The sequence below is a fragment of the Mobula hypostoma genome, chromosome 11 (assembly GCF_963921235.1).
Source record: "Mobula hypostoma chromosome 11, sMobHyp1.1, whole genome shotgun sequence".
In the NCBI taxonomy this organism is placed as follows: domain Eukaryota; kingdom Metazoa; phylum Chordata; class Chondrichthyes; order Myliobatiformes; family Myliobatidae; genus Mobula; species Mobula hypostoma.
This window is the reverse complement of record NC_086107.1, coordinates 10,372,627-10,392,030: the sequence shown is the minus strand read 5'-3', so window position 1 is coordinate 10,392,030 and position 19,404 is coordinate 10,372,627. Positions and strand designations below refer to the sequence as shown.

General features: G+C 41.3%; 2 protein-coding genes across 7 annotated transcripts in view; one reads left to right on the top strand and one right to left on the bottom strand.

Moving 5' to 3' along the window:
• cstf3 (cleavage stimulation factor, 3' pre-RNA, subunit 3) overlaps positions 1–13,401 on the top strand; it is a 102,509-nt gene extending 89,108 nt beyond the window's left edge. For 2 of the 3 annotated variants that reach the window (XM_063061675.1, XM_063061674.1), the window contains 9 exons: positions 428–502; positions 2,157–2,300; positions 2,815–2,917; positions 3,645–3,714; positions 6,140–6,335; positions 8,645–8,798; positions 8,939–9,033; positions 10,098–10,158; positions 11,287–13,401. In XM_063061675.1, the coding sequence (XP_062917745.1) occupies positions 428–502; positions 2,157–2,300; positions 2,815–2,917; positions 3,645–3,714; positions 6,140–6,335; positions 8,645–8,798; positions 8,939–9,033; positions 10,098–10,158; positions 11,287–11,492 (1,104 nt within the window). In that variant the 3' untranslated portion in view covers positions 11,493–13,401. The remainder of the gene's footprint in view (positions 1–427; positions 503–2,156; positions 2,301–2,814; positions 2,918–3,644; positions 3,715–6,139; positions 6,336–8,644; positions 8,799–8,938; positions 9,034–10,097; positions 10,159–11,286) is intronic. The other variant, XM_063061673.1, reaches the window with a different exon arrangement.
• A 57-nt stretch (positions 13,402–13,458) lies between these two features.
• Positions 13,459–19,404, bottom strand: part of LOC134353585 (T-complex protein 11-like protein 1) — a 32,009-nt gene continuing 26,063 nt past the window's right edge. For 3 of the 4 annotated variants that reach the window (XM_063061669.1, XM_063061671.1, XM_063061670.1), the window contains exons 10-11: positions 16,259–16,431; positions 13,459–15,261 (exon numbers count right to left, since the gene is read on the bottom strand). In XM_063061669.1, the coding sequence (XP_062917739.1) occupies positions 15,026–15,261; positions 16,259–16,431 (409 nt within the window). In that variant the 3' untranslated portion in view covers positions 13,459–15,025. The other variant, XM_063061672.1, reaches the window with a different exon arrangement.

Genomic DNA, 19,404 nt, shown 5'->3' with positions numbered 1-19,404 from the left:
GAATAAACAGTCGATGTTCCAGGCCGAGACCCTTCGTCAGAACTGAAAAGGAAACGGGAAGAAGGCAGAATAAGAATGTGGGTGGGGGGGGGGTGTAGTACAAACTGGAAGGTGATAGGTGAAGTGGGAAAAGAGAGCTGAAGTGAGAAGCTGGGAGGTGGCAGGTGGAAAGGTAAAGAGCTGAAAACAAGGAATCTGATAGGATAGGAAAGTGGATTTTGAGAGAAAGGGAAAGAGGAGGGGCACCAGAGGGAGGTGGTGGGCAGGTGTGGAGTGAAAAAAGAGATAAGCGGCAAGCCGGAAGGGGGAATGGAAAAGGGGGGTGTGGGGAGAAATTATCGGAAGTTAGTGAAATCAATATTGTGGCATACTGCTCCCTATTATTCTGCACCCCAGCAGTTAATGGCAAGCTTCTTTTTTATTAAAGAGTCGAATGAAATACGAAAAGGTACACAGCATATACAATCGGCTCTTAGCTATTGAAGATATCGATCCAACGTTGGTAAGTGTGGCTTTGGTTTGTACCATCTGCAGGAATAAGTGTGTGCATTTTAATCCATCTTTTGTTAAACTCTCACTGACTTACAAGTAGTGGCAGGGAGATGGCAAAAAAAAAACAAATTCCGAGTGGATTTTTTTCCAGCGGGGAAAGATTAGGAATATTAAAGAAAATAGGAGCAGGAGTCCATCATTTCTTCAAGCCCCTATCACGGTTTATTTGATTATGACTGTAACTTGTTTCCACTGATCCACCCTGTAGCATAACATAAACGCAGTGCTAATACAGCTCGGCATCGGAGTTTGTATGTTCTCTCCGTGACTGAGTGTTTCCTCCCACACTCCAATGACATACTGTGTAGGTTAATTTATTGTAAATTGTCCTGCGATTACGCTGGGTTTAATGGCTGGCTGAAAGGGCCTCTAACTTTTTAACTATCCCCTGATGTCTTTACTGAAACCTCAGGCAACTGAATTAAACGCTTCACCAGCTTATAGTTTATTTATTGAAAGAAGAAATGCTAGAAAGCTGATCAGATTTAATACATCTGGCATATGTTGTGAAATCCAAACAAAAACAGAAAATGCTGTTGAACTCGTTGGCTTCTCGAGTGGTATGAATAGGAAGGGTAGTAACACACATAAAAGTTGCTGGTGAACGCAGCAGGCCAGGCAACATGTCTAGGAAGAGGTACAGTCGACGTTTCAGGCCGAGACCCTTCGTCATCTGCAGATTTCCTCGTGTTTGAATGGGAAGGGTGCACATTTCATGTCAAGGTTCCTCTGTCAGAATCGAGAAAGTGAGAAAACACATGTTTTAGTTGCTGAGAGGAGGCGTGTGGGATAAAAGCAGTGGGAATGTTTGTGATGGGGTGCAGACTAAACGTCAAGTTAACAGTTACTTCAAAATCTTGTAGATAGAGAAAATAGGTAATGCACTATCAATTACTCCAAAAGACTGGAAGTAGAGTAAATACTGAAGGGCTTTTATTAACAGTAAATGGACACGTCCATGCTGAATATCTGCCCCGGACTGAGGGAGGAGCAGTGACACAATCGCCTTTATTCAGGGGCTGTGGGAGGAGCCACAGGAGCAGTCAGCAGAGGGGCGTGTCCAGACAGGTAACCCAGTTACAACCTATATATGGTTTACCACAATAGGAAACATTGACACATTTCCAGTTCAGGGTATTGCATTTGCATGCCTCTTCACCCTGAGGGTGGGTGACCATTTTGCAGAAAAATTTGCAAGGATGCCCCTGAGCTTCCAGTTGCCTGTCACTTTGGGAGTCTGGCCCACTCCCACTCTGGCTTTCTGTCTTTAGCCTCCAACATTGGTCCAGTGACGCCCAGAGTAACGTTGAGGAATAGCACCTCATCTTCCATCTGTGTACACTGAAGCCCTTGGGACTTCTCATTGCAGTTAACAAGCAGAGCAGAGCAGACAGGGTCCTGTTATGGACAGAGTGTTGTTTCCTCCACCCTTCCCCAGTTGGGGAACACTGAGGACAGCTGTTAGTGCCCTAATAGGCACAAATTGATCGAGTTAACGAAGATCTGGACTGGGCATAGAACTTCCACTGGCCAGAACCCATCTTGTAATGCTGACCTGAGAGATGTAGGGTTTTCCATCATAATCTTTTGTGCTTGAATTGAAGGTTTACATCCAGTATATGAAGTTTGCGCGGAGAGCGGAAGGTATCAAGTCCGGTCGATCCATATTTAAGAAGGCACGGGAAGATCCCAGAACCCGCCATCATGTTTATGTGTCTGCTGCCCTCATGGAGTACTACTGCAGTAAGGTATGCTCCTCGTTCCAGGGTTTAAGCCTGGCAATTATTCTTGTTAAAATCATCTTGCTGAATTACAAAGACTTCAGACAAATACATAATTAATTCTATGGAGTAACGTTTTTTCATTTGAACTAATTCAATGCATTTTCTCAAACTAATGTATTTTCTTGTGATCTGAAACAATCAAATGGCACCATTGCAAAGCCAAAGAGTTTAAATTACTTGATAAAATTAAGTCACTGGCATGTAGCGTACTGATATATTGTAGGATGCATAAGTGATGGCTTTGCATTCTGTCCACTGAATCAACTGGGGATTTTATTTATTTCATCCCTTTTTACATGCAGGAGTATGCTGTTGAGTTCTTGATTAGTCAGGGTGTTAAAGTTTGCAGAGAGAAGTCAGGAGAATGAAGTTGAGAGGGAAATTAATCAGCCATGATCAAATGCCAGAGCAGACCTGATGGGCCAAATGGCCTGAAAGTGCTCCTAAAGTGAGTAACTGTTTGACCATTCCTTTTCAGGACAAGGCAGTAGCCTTCAAGATATTTGAGCTTGGTTTGAAGAAGTATGGTGATATTCCAGAATACATATTGGCTTATATTGACTATCTTTCTCATTTAAATGGTAAGTTGTATATTCTTGTGCATGATAAATTTCTTCAGACCAATGAAGAGTTAGATGTTGGCAAATATAATTGTTTTAATTATTATCTTGGAACAATGTGGCTATATTTAATCAAGCTGGGACCATAATGTCACTTGCTATAAGGATGTCATTGACTGCACATGTTTTCCCAAGAGATGGGTGTAAACAGTTAAAAAAAAGGGGGTCAGTCTCAACATCCTTTGTAGGTGATTTCAAGAGGGGCGGCAAACAGATTACTTCCAGAGAGAAACACAGTAGCATAATGCTTTACCACACCAGTGACTGGGGTTCGTTTCCCATCGCTGTCTATATGGTGTCTGTACGTTCTCCCCGTGACCGTCAGGATTTCGTCTAGGGTCTACAGTTTACTCTGACATTCCAAAGACCGGATTAGTAAGCTGTGGGCACGCTATGTTGGTACTGGTAGTGTGACGTGACTTGTGGGCTGCCCCCAGCGCAATCCTCACTCTTTGTTGCTCATTGACAGAAAATGACATATTTCATTGTATGTTTCGATGTACATGTGACAAATAAAGCTGATCTTTAAATTAGCCATGATGGAATGGCGGAGCAGACTCGATAGGATGTATCTCTGTGATCTAGTCCTACTTCACAGGTCTTGGTGCACAGTCTTGTGGGTTATACAGATTCCCAGGTACTTGTACAGCACAGCAAGATGTTTAACTGCATTCTCTCTGCATTTCAGAGGACAACAACACCAGGGTTCTGTTTGAACGTGTCCTGACATCTGGCTCCTTACCACCTGAGAAATCTGGGTAATGTTTCCTGTCTTTAAACTTTAAATGGTCCGTCAAAAATTCACTGTTTTAAAGTGTACGTAGAACAATGTGGGCTTTATTAGAAATTCTCACAGATAGCAAACAGCTTATAATTAGTACATTGGTGCATTCAAAAATGACATTGTCATGATCCCAAGAATTACTCTCAATTTATCAGATGGGGAAGATGTCCCTCTTCAGCGGAGCCAGTTCCCGATACAGTCATGCTTTGCTTTGCTATGACTATACATACGGTGCAAGGTCAAACCATGGAGAATGTGTTGATTTATCTGGTATTCCAGCACGGTCAGCTGTATGTGGCTTTAAGCCGGGGGAAAAGAAATGAAAACGTTAGAGTATTCCTGAAGGGTGGCAGATCAACCAGAAATGTGGTCATAAAAAGTGTCCTTCGTTAAACTAGGAGGAGCAATATTTGTCTTGCTATGCGTCTTTCTTCTTTAATACACTGAGTTCTTCTTCTTTAATTTCCAAAGCACAGCACATCACATCACACTGAACTACCTTTCTCTCAAAAGGTGCCCCAACGGGTCACCCGGTTGTCTAGTAATTAAGTATACAGAAGTAGTCTAAAAAAACTGGAAGTTTTGAAAAAAATCAATGAATCAGAATAGAAACTTTTATTTTGAGATCACTGATTTTTCAATATTCTTTGGAGGGAACGGACCTCCACACATCTACAATTATTTGGATTAGTTTGTAGCAATCTACTTGTATCTTCTTGTGAGAGATTACATATATTGACATTTTCAAGTTTAATAATATTATCATCTAACTGTACATATATACAACCAAATGAAACAATGTTCCTCCAGACTACAGTGCACCCGTAAACATATATCACACACAGCACAAGCCAAAATATTTCTATAATAAATTAATAAAATATAAATCTAAATGCAGAGCTCAGCACAGGTAAACAGTAAACAGCTTGCTGCCCTAGTGGCGAGACCTCAATGGTGGCAGGATCCTTATTAGTCTTACAGCCTGAGGGAAAAGGCTGTTACCCAATCCTAGTCCTAATGCTTCTGTACCTCCTTCCTGATGGTGGTGGGTCGAAGAGATTGTGGGATTGTTGGTAGGGATCCTCAATGATCTATGTCTGAAGGGTAGAAATGAAGATTTGTAGGTCACAGAAGCTGTGCTGTATGACTCTTATCAGGAGGGATATGGAGGACTATGGCCCACATATGGGACTAAGCAGAATAATAGTTTGGCACTGACTAGGATGGGGTTGAGAGGTTTAATAAATCAGCCATGATGGAATGGCAGAGCAGACTCGATTGGCTGAGTGGTCTAATTTTGCTTCCATCTCTTCTGGCTTTAGAAAGGCTGAAAGACCTGATTCTGTGCTGTGGTGTTCTGTGACTCTCTAAACTGGTCCTTCTGCCCAACTCATCCATATCAACCAAGATGTCCAGCCGAGATAGTCCCATTTACCTGCATTTGCCCCATATCTTTCATTTAAGACAAGGTTGGATAGATTTTTGCATAGTAGTAGAATTAGGGTTATGGGGACAAAGCAGGTACGTGGAGATGAGCCATGGCTAGATCAGCCATGATCTTATTGAATGGCAGAGCAGGCTCAATGGGCCAGATGGCCGACTCCTGCTCCTGTTTCTTATGTTCTCTCTAAACCTTTTATCCAGGTACCTGCCCAAATATCTTTTAAACATTGTAATTGTACTCACCTCTGCTAAAGCAGTTTATTTTGTGATAGCTGCTAAATTCCACTACCAGTGTGAATTCTGCCTGAGGCATTGTTGAAATCTTGATTAACTGTCTCATGTACTGCTCTGTGGTGTGTTTCCAATTACTGGGGATTAAAAGTGTCTGCAAGGAAGTAGCTTGAAACTCAAAAGTACTCACTAAAAAACGCTGGTGGGACTCAGCAAGTTAGACAGCATCTACAGAGGGGAATAAACAGTTGACATTTTGGTCCAGGGCACCTCATGGGGACTGGAAAGGAAGGGGGCAGAAACCAATATAGAGGGTGGGAAGGAGCACAAGCTGACAAGTGATAGGTGAAGCCAAGTGAGGGAGAAGATGCATGAATGGGGGAATGAAGTAAGAAACTGAGAAGTGATAAGTGGAAGAGGTAAAAAGGGCTGAAGAAGAAGAACAAATCTGAAAGAAGAGGATTGTGGATCATAGAAGGAGGGGCGCGAGGGAGGAGAAGAGAAAAAGGTAGTGGGGGCAGAAAGGGGGATGGAAAAAGAGAGATGGGGGAGGGGGTGAACTTACCAGAAGCTGGAGGAATTGATGTTCATGCCATCAGGTTGGAGGCTTTCCAGAGAGATTATGAGGTGTTGCTCCTCCAACGTAAGTATGACCTCACCTGTAATAGCTCTGGTTATTACACCCTAATTTTACTTTTTCTCTCTTCCTGTTGCCACCATTACAGTGAGATCTGGGCACGATTTCTAGCTTTTGAAAGTAACATTGGAGACCTAGCCAGTATCCTGAAGGTGGAAAAGAGGAGGTTTGCTGCTTTTAAGGAGGAATATGAAGGAAAGGAAACAGCATTACTGGTGGATAGGTACAAGTTCATGGACCTGTTTCCTTGTTCAAATAGTGAGCTTAAAGCTCTTGGATATAAGGTATGTACCTTCCATTGGGATGTGTGCCATTCAATTAATTATGCCCTTAATGATCCTGGAAATGTTTCCTTCTTGAAACTCCATAATAATCCCTTGCTGAGTCCATTAGCCACTTTACTGGTTTTCTTTTACACTGATGTCACGTGTACTGTTCTACAGCTGAAATTTTCTCTTCAAAACATTGCTAGTTGGCCCCCACTCTAGGGGAACATCTGCTTTGATTTTTATTAATATTTGATTGAGTGTTGCGGTGCTTAAGTGTAGTCAGTTCACAGAGGAACTGTTCTGCTAGGAACTTTGGATCATTGCGGATACTTGAGTGTGAGTGTCACTTTTCCTTTAGAGCCTGGTAGAAAATCTGGTCTTCCTGTTGGAATTCTTTGAGGAGATTACACATAGGATAGATAAAGGGGATGCAGTGGGTGCTGTATATTTGAACTTTCAGAAGGCCTTTGATAGGGTGCCACACATGAAGCTGCTTACCAAGTTAAGTGCCCATGGCATAACATGAAAATTACTGGCATGGTTAGAGCCTTGGCTGATTGGTAGGAGGCAGCAAGTGGGAATAAAAGGATCCTTCTCTGGTTGGCTGCCAGTGGCTAGTGGTATTCCGCAGGGTCTGTGTTGAGACCACTTCATTTTATGCTGTATATCAATGATTTATATGGTGGAGAGACAGGTAGCGTTGAGGAAACAGCTAGGATGCATAAGGACTTAGGCAGATTAGGAGAATGAGCAAGAAAGTGGCAAATGAAATACAATGTTGGGAAATGCATGGTCATGCACTTTGGACGGAGAAAAAAATCCAAAAATCTGAGATGCAAAGGGACTTGGCAGTCCTTGCGCAGATCACCCTAAAGGTTAACTTGCAGGTAGTGCTGGTGGTAAGGAAGGCAAATGCAATGTTAGTATTCATTTCAAGAGGTGTAGAATACAAGAGCAAGGATGTGATGCTGAGGCTTTATAAGGCTCTTGTGAGGCCTCACCTTGAGTATTGTGAACAGTTTTGGACTCCTCATCTAAGAAAAGATGTGCTGACATTGGGGAGGGTCCAGAGGAGGTTCACAAGGATGATTCTGGGAATGAAAGGGTTATCATACAAGGAATGCTTGTTAACTCTGGGTTTGTGCTCAGTGGAATTTAGAAGGATGAGGGAGGATCTCACTGAAACCTTTTGAATGTCGAAAGGCCTAGACAGAGTAGATGCGGAAAGGATGTTTCCCGTGGTGGAGAGTCTAGGACAAGAGGGCACAGCCTCAGGATAGAGGGGCGTCCATTTAAAAAAGAGATGCGGAGAGATTTCTTCAGCCAGAGGGTGGTGAATTTGTGGTATGTATTACCACAGGCAGCTGTGGAGGCCAAGTTGTTGGGTGTATTTAAGGCTGAACTTGATTAGGTTCTTGATTGGGCACGGCATCAAAGGTTACGAGGAGAAGGCTGGGGGGGTGGGGAATGATCGGCCATGATTGAGTGGCAGAGCACATTCGATGGGCCAAGTGGCCTAATTCTGCTCCTATGTCTTATGGTCGTATGATTTTTACAACAGTGGGTTAATTGTCACCACAGGTGATGTCTTTAATACAGATCACATTAAGAAATTACTGATCTCATTCCCCATCTTCTCTCACTGTGAACAACATTCTTTCTTTACTCCCATGCTCTGCATCCAGCCCTGAAGCCAGTTATAGATCCATTCCATTATCTCTGACTTCACATTCTCCGACCTTAATTATTGGTTTGTTATGAGTTTCTTTATCACAATGGTAGGAATGTATCTAACGCATGACCATTGACTCTTCTCTCTGTAACCTCTTCAAAAAAAAAATCTCAGTAAGGATGGGCTAGAAGCAATTTCCATTTTGCTGTTCATGTTGTCCTTTCTGTTACAAGAGTCTGACTTACTGTTTAAAATGGTGAATAAATCATACTAGGTAAAATTGAAAGAGAGTTTCCAAAACCAAGGTCTGTGAATACAAGTCAGATGAAAAATACAGAAGGATTTCTTACATTTAGGTTGTGGAACCTGGTACCACAGGAAATCAGTGAGGCAAACAGCTTAAAGGTTATGAAGAATAATGGGCAAATTCAGAGAGCAAGCCTCTTGATATTGAAAGGCTGAGATGTGACAATTGAGTGGGACAACTCTAGGGCAGTATAAAGCAGTACAGTCGAGGTGAGCTGGGCTCTCTGTGAAGTACTGTTGGCTGACACAAAACCACTCAGAACTAGTTAACTGAGAACAGCAGACAAACCATTACAAAATTCTGTTGATGCCATCGTACTAAATACAATGATTTGCCTCCTTCCAGGACGTCTCTCGAACCAAGCTAACGGCCATTATCCCAGACCCCATAGTGACCCCCTCCACTGTAACCATAATGAAGGACGAGATTGACCGAAAGCCTGAGTATCCAAAACCTGACACAAACCAGATGATTCCTTTCCAACCCCGCCACCTGGCACGTAAGTGACTTGATGTTGCTTCTTATTTGCTGATTTCAGTATCGTCAGTAATTTAATGGGCTCACTAACAAGACCAGTGTCAGGATGTTGCATTGCTTAATTATTGCTTAAAAAGTGTAACACTTTTTGTTATTGTACAGCTCCTGGTCTCCACCCCGTCCCAGGGGGAGTGTTTCCTGTACCCCCAGCATCTGTGCTGCTTATGAAACTGTTACCACCACCTATGTGTTTCCAGGTGAGTTCACCAGTGACCATTTTCAATAGACCCCAATTCAGGTGTCCATGAAACATTAACTATAATGAGCAGACATGTAAAACGCTGAGTGAATTGAGGAGGAGTTGCCCAGTAGTGGATCTCTTGCTCTGTCACTAAAGTCAGAGTAACCCCTTAAGGACTTCTCTATCTCCTGGGTTGTCATAGCCCAGGGGGTGGAATGGGGATGCTCCCACTATCTATTAAATGTTCCCAAATAGCCTCTGAAACCAAGTCCTGGCCTTCACATGTGGGTCAGTCGTGGTTGGCAACTCATTTAGTGAAAGGAAAACTCTGATCTCAAATCTCTGCTGCCTTGTGGCTATACCCACTGATGGGGAAGGCTTCAGGAGAAAACCCCACGGAAAGCTCCAGAGCTGTCAATGCTGACTGACAACTCCTGTGATGCTGCTGGTGCCAAACTGTATCGGTCTCTGCCGTTCCTTTGGATTCATGAGCTGCGTGGAGAGGGGGAGCCTGCTGCATGGCAACAGCTTACTCTCCATATTGCCCTGTCCTGGCTTGTGTATCACGTAGATGGCTAGGACGTTTGGCCCCGCCAACAGAGGGCATAATGGCATTCAGTCTCTCTCGATCTCCCCCCTCTGCATCTTAAACCATGCTTGTTTTTTAACTTTTCTGACAAAAGGTTATTGATGTGAAGGTTTTGTAGGATCAAGTCCTCCTTTTGCAATTTGCAGTCCCCTTAAATTCCTGTTTTAAAGAAATGATTTACATCTGGCCTATGTTGTATACGTTCTGATTATAATCTTGGCAGATTTCCTGAACAAAAGGTTTCTTGTCTACACTCAATAGTATGGGAAGCCAGCACTTGCAACACTTATCTCCTTCTCACTGTATAACCAGTCCATCATCTTGTTAATTAATTGAGCCCTTTCTATATACGTTCATGTGTTGGATTGGACATTGACACAAGGAAATGAGGCAGAGCTTGAAGAATGTGGTGACTGGAAAACTCTCTTTTCAATGAGCTGAACTGATAGTTACTCAGTATCTGATTACATTTGTAAACTTCTTTCCCACAGGGGCCATTTGTTCAAGTTGATGAACTAATTGAAGTTTTGCGTCGCTGCCAGTTACCAGATAGTAAGTGATGTTCTTTGCTGCTACTTCATGACATTCTGTGAAGACAATGTGCACACAGTAAAACACTCAGCCATGAAATAGATATCAGCTTGCCTTCTCCCCATATCCCTTCGTACCCTGAGTAATCAAGAATCTATCAACCTCTGCCTTAAATATACAAAAAGACTTGGCCTCCACAGCAGCCTGTGACAAAGAATTCCACAGATTCATCACTCTGGCTAAAAAAATTCCTCCTCATCTGGTCTGAAAGGACACCCTTCTATTCTGAGGTTGTGTCCTCTGGTTTTAGACTCTCCCACCATGTGAAACATTCTCTCCATATCCAGTCTATCAAGGCTTTTCAATATTCAATGGGTTTCAGTGAGGTCAATATGGAGAGCAAGCTGTTGCCCATATACACACACATTATAGTAATTTATAGTTTTTTTTAATATATTGCACTGCAGCCACAATTTCACGACATACTGTATGTCAGTGATATTAAACCTGGTACTGAAAACGGGGGATTAAAAAAAGGCCAGACAAGGCAAGTATTATCTTTTTCACTTAGAGTGAACCCACAGCAGTTCCCATTGGTTTTTAGTAATTAAATGTGTTAAACAATCACCTATTCCTAATTACCCTAGAGGTGTGCTGATGAGTTGGTTTTGCCAATGGCTGCAGCCTGTATAAAGGTGCATATCAATGGTGTCCAAGAGTTTTAACTCTGAGGGTGGGAAAACATTTCCAACTGTGTAGGACGGTGTTCCTGGGATCCCAAAGTGACCTGATTGTTGGTGCTTACCTTTAGGGATAACTTGATGCAGAAGTGTTATAGATCATGGATTTCTTCTGCCAGAAACAAGGAACCATTTGATTCCTCAGCTTAGAGGTCGTGTTCCATTCACTTAGAATTAGGACTGGTTGTAGACTGTGAAAGTAACCATTATCAAGCAAGTGAGGTAAACACAATGCAGAACATGTAAATGCAGCCTGGTGAAGACATTCCCGTCAACAACATCCTTGTGTAAAAGACCAGTTCAACATTAATTTTAATAACAAACTTGAAATGGTCATAGCACTGGAATTTCATTGCCCTCCCCACCACAAGGATTGGTTTATTAATGTGTGCCTTTTAATTTCTTCAAGCCGTTGAACAAGCTGTTGAACTGATCACTGGAGGCCAAGCGGAAACAGTTGCTGAAGGGAATGGACCTATAGAAAATGATGCAGTGATTAAAAAGCCCTTGAAAAGGGCAGCAAATGAAGATTCTGATGAAGAGGAGGAAAAGGGCGCGGTGGCACCTCCCGTGCATGACATATACAGGGCTCGCCAGCAGAAGCGAGTCCGATAAACATCCACCAGCAGCATTTTATGTCTTGAAGGAGCTGAATGTCATTCTTAAGCTGTCAAGAAATGAGCTGTGTCTTCACTTGCCTGTGGAAATGAGACTGCTTTCACTGTTGTGCCTCATTCAAATAAGATGGCTCAGCTGGACGGGGGACAAAAAAAACTGGATAAAACTTGGCTTCTTCTGTACGAAAAACTGCATTTTTGAAGAGGCTTTTGTTGGGCGGAATAATAAACTTTGGTATTGATCGCCAGACACTGCACTCGTACACAGCCAGTGCAAACATTTCAGCTGCAATCTAGTTCCATGCAAGTCTGCTATTACAACACAACTTGTGAATCTTTGTGATTTTGTTTTATTTGTTTGTTTCATTTTTTTTAAAGAAAACTGGATGGTGCAAATACAAGGGAAGGTATTTTATTATCCCGTAAACTACAACACCACAGTCCTATTATGCATTGTGGTTTCCTGCCAAGTGTCATTTTACCATTATTTAAGGCAACCTTTTTCCTTTTGTAATTTGAGAGCCTGAACACAATCTTTGTAATAAAGACAGAAAATGCATTTAAACTCCGACTCTTGTTTTATGCTATCTTATCAACGTTCAAGATGCTCAGTGTCTGCTATGCCTTTAAATAGCAGGTGCAGCAGCCAGGTATTGTTAGAAATCAAATGAACGTTTTATTAAGCATATGAGACAAGGTAACTTACAGTAAGTGTCAGGAGCTGCACAGGTTTGCTGCTTTGCCAAACCAGGCACAATGGAAAGATGACTCAGCACCCTGTCATTTGTCAGAAGCCTACAGCCTGTGTTTCTGCAATTCGTTGTAGATTTTTTTTTCCAAAAACAATTGTTAGTTTGTGAAAACAGATTCAATAGGAACTGTTAAAAAGTTAATTGATATATACTATAAAAAACAGAAGGCTGCTGGAAAATGGGTAATGGAATTAATTGGTAGCTCACAATTAGGTTTTAATTCTAAACTATTTTTTTAAGAAGGCTTGAGATCTTAAACGTGCTAAAAAAAAACCTCTTTGATAATCCAGCATTTTGAAAAGCACTTTTCCACTGTCAACATCTTTCCACTGTCAACATCTAAAGTATTACTATGTGATGTCTATTTGTAGATTATAATTCATCCTTGATTTAGTATAGTAAATGTACACCGTGCTGAAATATGTTGCTGGAAATCAGAGTCATTGATCAACAGGCATGCAAGTGTTTAACATCTAAAATCAAGAATGGGTTTCCAACTCACCACTTCTTCATGTACTAATACTCTCACTTTTCAAAATAATACATGAAAATCAGTTACCACATTCTAAGGATTGGCTTCACCTTAGAGTCAAAACTCTATATTGGCTGAAACAGTCACGATCTGAAGTTGAACTGAAGTAGTTATTATAAAGTCAGCTCAGAAGGTTTTCCATTCTCTTGCCACAAGCAACACTCGTTGCTGGGAGACGGGACGGATGAAAGTGCTGCAGGTTGAGGCAGTCCTTTCATCTTCCGAAAAAAATCCCTGCCTATTTCGGTCACTGGGTAGTTCACAGCCAAGGCAGGTCAATGTTTTACATCTAAAACCAAGTTTATTTGGCCTAATGACAGACAGCCCTGTGCAATACTGGGCTTCCATTAGGAGTGGGAGCTGCAGCTGAATTTTTGGCTGTTAGCATCTGACATTTTACAAAGGGTAATACAGTCTCTGCTGAGAGCTGGACAGAGGGCAACAGATGGGGCTTTAGAGAAGATATAGAGATGAGTTAGAAATGGGTGAGGGTGTAGTTATCTACCAGTGAATAGCAGGACATATCTGAACCATAGTACTGCCTGGTCTTTTATGGTGATACACCACCCTACATCAAACCCTTTTTTTTTAAAAAAAGATCTCTTTCAAAATAATTCTAATGCGCTCTTTAATAACAGGAGGTTGATTTCACCCCCCCCGCCCCACCCACCTTGACCAAGGCATTCCTGAATGTAGTCATCAACACAAACACTTGCGGTCAGAACCACAGTGCATCACTTGTATAAACATATTAATACCTACTGTTGTTTCTTTATAAAACAACTACTGCCACTCAATGTACCTTTATTACACCAGAATACATTTTTTGTTTAAATACTATACATTATCACTACTGTACACTGCAAAATTCTGGAAACATGCAGCTGAAAAAAAAATCAGTGACCATTGTCAAGTTTTACAAAATAAGTTACTAGTATTTACACCAGTAAAGTACAACTTGTAGTCAGTACAATATATGCCATTTCCATTGCCAGTCTATAACAGTACACAAGAGGCAAGCATAATGAATGCTCAGCAAGCAAGCAAGCAATGATACTAGATCACAAACAGCAGTGAGGAAAATACTGAGTTTAGAGCCACCATGTTTCAAATGCTTTCATTTAAATAAAGATGACTGTATTTAGTAATTAGTAATGTGCATAAAAGCAAATCAAAGCAATATCCTCATTTTAAACCGTTTCTACAGTGCTCCAAAAATAATCCATTTTCGTGTTGGCTTTTTAGACTTTCAAATATATAAATAAGAAAAAAAACATTTGGTTCCATTTTTTTTAAATAGTGTATCTCAAACTACCACAAAAGAGAAGGATTAAAATATTCCCTATGGATTTAAGCAACAAGCTAGGTTGAATGGTACATGAATATCCATTTTACGCTTCCAACTCGGGCATAACTGTAGTGTAAGTGGTCTTTCTAATTTCACAATAAGAATATCGTATTTGAAGGTTTTCTGGATTGGATTTGAACCAAGGATGACAAGAGGTTGGAAATCTAGATAAATTAATGAAATGTTGATAACTCTTGACCTGAATATGGGGTGGGATGAAGAGGCTTGAAGGGTTGTAGTTACACTCTAGAAATAAGAGTTGTATCATCAAAGACATTCTTGCTGCCGCAGGGAGGTTTTCTGCTGATTACAGTTCAATTAAATAGATGCATCAAAAAGAGGAGCTTCACTTCTCATTATGCAAGAGCTCATCAAAGATGGGGGTTCCTACTCTCAGACCACACCAACTAGCACCAGTAGTCACCAAAGACACAAGCACTGCCCAGGGATCTGCAGTGAGCCTCTTGCATTGTCTGGTATGCATCACCAGATCATGGCATCTGCCCAAACTAACCAATGCCAAGGGCTGCTCTTTCTATTAATTAATTATTCACCAATTAGTCACAACACCTCTAATTAGTGAAAACTTTCAAGGTGTTTTAAATCTGAGTTTTGGGGATGGGGGAGGGGAATGGAGACAAGCTTTGGAGAAGAAATATTTTAAATGAGTATCTCAGAAGAGAATTGGATCTGTACTTAAAGAGCACCATCCCTATTGTACACAAACACCAAAGCTCAGCTAGATACTCCCCCTCACCCCAAGCCTCAGATTACCCCAAAACCAGCTATTTCTTCACAACTTTCCCTTCCCAAACCATAAAGAGAATGAAATCAGCTGTGGAGAAACAGACAAATGGAAAGATTTTGTTGCTCAGTGTGCAATGCTTTAGATTTCATGATCATTGCTCCTTCTCACCCATCCCAGGAAGTTGTGTCTCATTTCTCTGGAGCACTTTAGCCAGGATAGTGTCATAATAAGGACTGAAGACCATCTTGTTATAGTTTACCAGGTGAAGAAATTTAACTGTTATCTTTTCCAGTTCTGCTCTAATGGGGCTAAGCCCTCCAGGGACTGAAACGGATTTTGGATTGCTTGACATGAGATGCATCTTCAGAAAAGTCTGAATTCGTGAATCTGGCAAAAGAAAAAAAATCTAAATGAAAGTAGAGAGTTGCAAAGAGTGATTCCTTAGAAAAAGGTTTTTTTCTAAGATTAAACCAGAACAACCAAGTCACAATCCAGTCAAGAACCAGGGATTTAATAAGATTCCAACCAGCTCTGTGGAGACTGGAAAAGAATAAAACCAAAACCTTTAAAAAACATAATCCTTCTTCTACTATAGCTACATCAGAACTGCAAATTCAGAATTAATAAAGTAACTGGTTAAAAACAGTGATCATTTACTTTCAATTATGATGGAACACACTCTAAATTAGCTCTTCTATAGTTCTAGAACTAGAATGTAAAACTGAAATGAGGTTTGAACAGGTGCAATCACATAAAAAAGGATCACTGTTGGAATTGACAGCTGCCCTCTTAGAAGGGTTGGAAGCTGTCCTGGGGGTGGTTGGAGGTACTTGATACTGTGAGATTTTAAACAGCTAGCATTTATTTGCACAACTTAAGGTATTTATCTAAACACAAGAGATTCTGCAGATGCTGGAAATCCACAGCAACTCACAAAATGCTGGAGGAACTCAGCAGGTCAAGCAGCTTCTACAGAGGAGTAAAAACAGTCAATATTTCAGGATGAGATATTTCATCAGGACTCATACTTATCTCCTTTTAGAAGTTCTTGCTTCTATTATTTTAGACAACATCATCTGAAACATAAGAACTCACTCACAATTTACAAAATTTTTAGCTAGATAATTGCCAATGTGACCAGGCCCAGCTCAAACATTTGATTTGCCCACCCACAGCTCAGTCACCTGATCTCCTGGCTCTGATCAATCCTTCAATCCTTTGATTTCTAGATTCAGATCAATTATTAGATTCTGTGCAGCAACTGAAGCATTTCTGATCGGCAGACAGCTTCAACAAAGGCCATCTGACACTGACTGGTCTGGACTGCCAAATGTACAAGTTACAACTACAGATCATTTTAATGTAATTCAACATACATTCTTACCTATTAATTTGCGAACAGAGTTATCCGGACTAGCTATGGCCTGGATTTGACCTTTCAATACCATCTCTTTTTCAGTAGGTAGTAGTGGGAAACCGTGTTCAGTTAAGCAGTGGTTCACTTCCACACACATCTGCTCACTCATGCTGGTCATGGCCTCAGCAAGGTGGAAGGAACTAGAAATGCAGCATTTTCAAATAAATCAGTTCATTTCATCACTCAAGGTTCTTTGTTTCTTCTACATAGAGTAAGCAAGAGGACTGGAATATTTCTTACTGTAATTTATAGTTTTTTGTGTATTACACTGTACTGCTGCCAGAGAACATTGAATTTCACAATATATGTCAGTGATAATAAACCTGAAACCTGATTCTGATTCTGAAAATTAGTCAGAGAGCATTCCCAATATTACAGTCTGTGGGGTCACCTGATTGCAATATCTGTTTCTTAATGTATTTATTGAGATACAGTATGGAACAGGCCATTCTGGCCCTCCAGCTGAGAGACATTCTAGCATCTATGGGGTGCTTGAACTTTGAAGTTCTTTTCTAAAACCGACAATTGGTACTAGGTGAAGCATTAATTTTCAATCTATGATGGATAGGTGACTTGTATGAAGGAATGAAGGGTATGGGAAAGAGACAGGTATGAATGGGGTTAGGCGACAGATCAGAATTGATGAGACTGAATTATGAAGCAAGATCTACCATTCCATAGACCATACATGAAGTGCAACACCGAATTTCATGGCTGGAAAATCTCAGCCACCCATCATGGAAAGAGATATGATGTGTCAGATTGAACACCTTTTATCTGAACTCAGGAAGAGAGAAGATGGAAAGGGCAGTGGATGTAACAAAGGAAGCCTCTGGGATAGGGTGACATAATTATATGGATTCAATTTCAACACTGAAGAGAAATTTAGATAAGTACATGGAGAGCTATTGTCCATAGGACTAGACCAAATAACAGTTAAGCAGAGACTAGATGGGCTGAAGGGCCTGTTTCTGGGCCGCAGTGCTCTATGACTAATAATCTAGCAATAAAAGGGCAGTTAAGCTCTTTTGCCCATTAATGTGGTGTTAATGTTAAAATCTTGGTAATACTGTACAGTCTGGCCCACTGGGAACTGAAAGAAAGAGCAAAGGAAGAGATGGAAGGTAAAAATCGTCAGTCCTGAAACAAACAGAAAGTTATCTAAGGTTGGAGAATTCAATATCAAGTCCTGCAGGCTGCAATATGCCCACAGATTAGGTAGTATTCCTTATTTACTGAATATTATGTTGCATCCACACTCAAAATGTAATCAAGCGTAGACACAAGAGATTCTGCAGGTGCTGGAAACCTTAAGTAATACAAACGCCAAGTGTTGGAGAAACTCGGCAAATCAATCAGCATCTATGCAGGGAAGTAAGCAGCTGACATCCAGGGCCAAGATCTTCATCAACACTTCATGGTGCATTTTATGTATACTGCCAAGGTAGTATAGGATATAGAGGAACTTGTGCTATATTCAAGGGTACAGCAAATATTGGCATGATGAAATAAAGTAACACACAAAATGCTGGAGGAACTCAGCAGGTCAGGCAGCATCTACAGTAACAAATAAATGGTCAATGTTTGAGGCCGAGACCCTTCTTGAAAACAAATGAGAAAGTGATTTGACAGGGTATTTAAAAATGGGTTCTCAAATACCCCATCATAAGGGAAGGTGGTTCAGAGGGCCAGAACAAAGAGAGTCTTATTTATAGAAACATTGAACAACATAGGGCAGGAAGAAGTCTGAAGATTCAAGGTCAAGGAACATTATTGATTGAAATCAAGTTAGCGTTATGGTTTAAGAAAGACTGACAGGATTTTATAGAAAAGGAGAACAGAAGAGAACAAAGGTCCTGAAGAAGAATCTTGGCCTTAAACGTCGACTGTTTCCTCATTTCCATGGATGATACCCAACTTGCTTGAGTTCCTCCAGCACTTAGTGTGTGTTGCTTTGGATTTCCAGCATCTGCAGAATTTCTTGTATTTATAATTCTAAAGCAATTGGAGAAAGTTTAGGGAGGATGTCAGAGATAGGATTCTTTTTAATGCATGGGACACAATGCCAAGAGTGGTGGTAAAAGAAAGTACATTAGGGACAATTCAGACACTCTTAGATAGGCGCAAGAATGAAAGGAGAATGGAGGGCTTTGTGGGGAAATAAAGGTTACGTTGGTCTTGGAGTAGGTTTAAAGGTTTGCATAATATGGTGGGCTGAGGGGCCTGTACTGTGCTCAGTTCTATATTCTAAGTTCCGTGTGTCTCCTCTAACACAAGCATACATTCAAGTTGAAAGCCCAGGAGACAGGGAATATTGGTTAACTAGGCAATAAATGCAGTGGCTGCCACATGTAACGCTATTACAGCTCTCAGCGTCAGGGTTTGGAATTCAATTCCAGTGGACTCTGTAAGGAGTTTGGACATCACCCCACGCATACATTTCCTTTGGTGCTGCAGTTTCCTCCCACAGTCCAAAGACCAACTGGTTAGTAGGTTAAATGGTCATTGTAAATTGTCCCATGATTAAGCTAGGATTAAACTGGTGGGTTGCTGGCGGCGAGACTCGAAGGGCTGGAAAGGCCTATTTTGCACTATATTTCTAAATAAGAAATAAAAATAAAATACCTAGACTTACCAGTCTTTCTTGTGTAATCAAATGGTTCTTTGAAACTACGACGCAAACATGAGGAAGTCTGCAGATGTTGGAAATACGAGCAACACACAAAGTTGCTGGTGAACACAGCTCTGTCCCTCTCACTTATACCCCTTGCCCATCCTCTGGGGTCCCCCCCTTTTCTTTCTCTCTAGGCCTCCTGTCCCATGATCCTCTCATATCCCAACCGTCCAGCTCTTGGTTCCATCCCTCCCCCTCCTGTCTTCTCCTATCATTTTGGATCTCCCCCTCCCCTTCCCACTTTCAAATCTCTTACTAGCTCTTCTTTCAGTTAGTCCTGACGAAGGGTCTCGGCCCGAAACGTGGACCGTACCTCTTCCTAGAGATGCTGCCTGGCCTGCTGCGTTCACCAGCAACTTTGATGTGTGTTGATTGAAACTAAGATTTAGATATTCTGACAAAACCATCTGGATGGTGAAATCCAAATCAACAGAGCCAT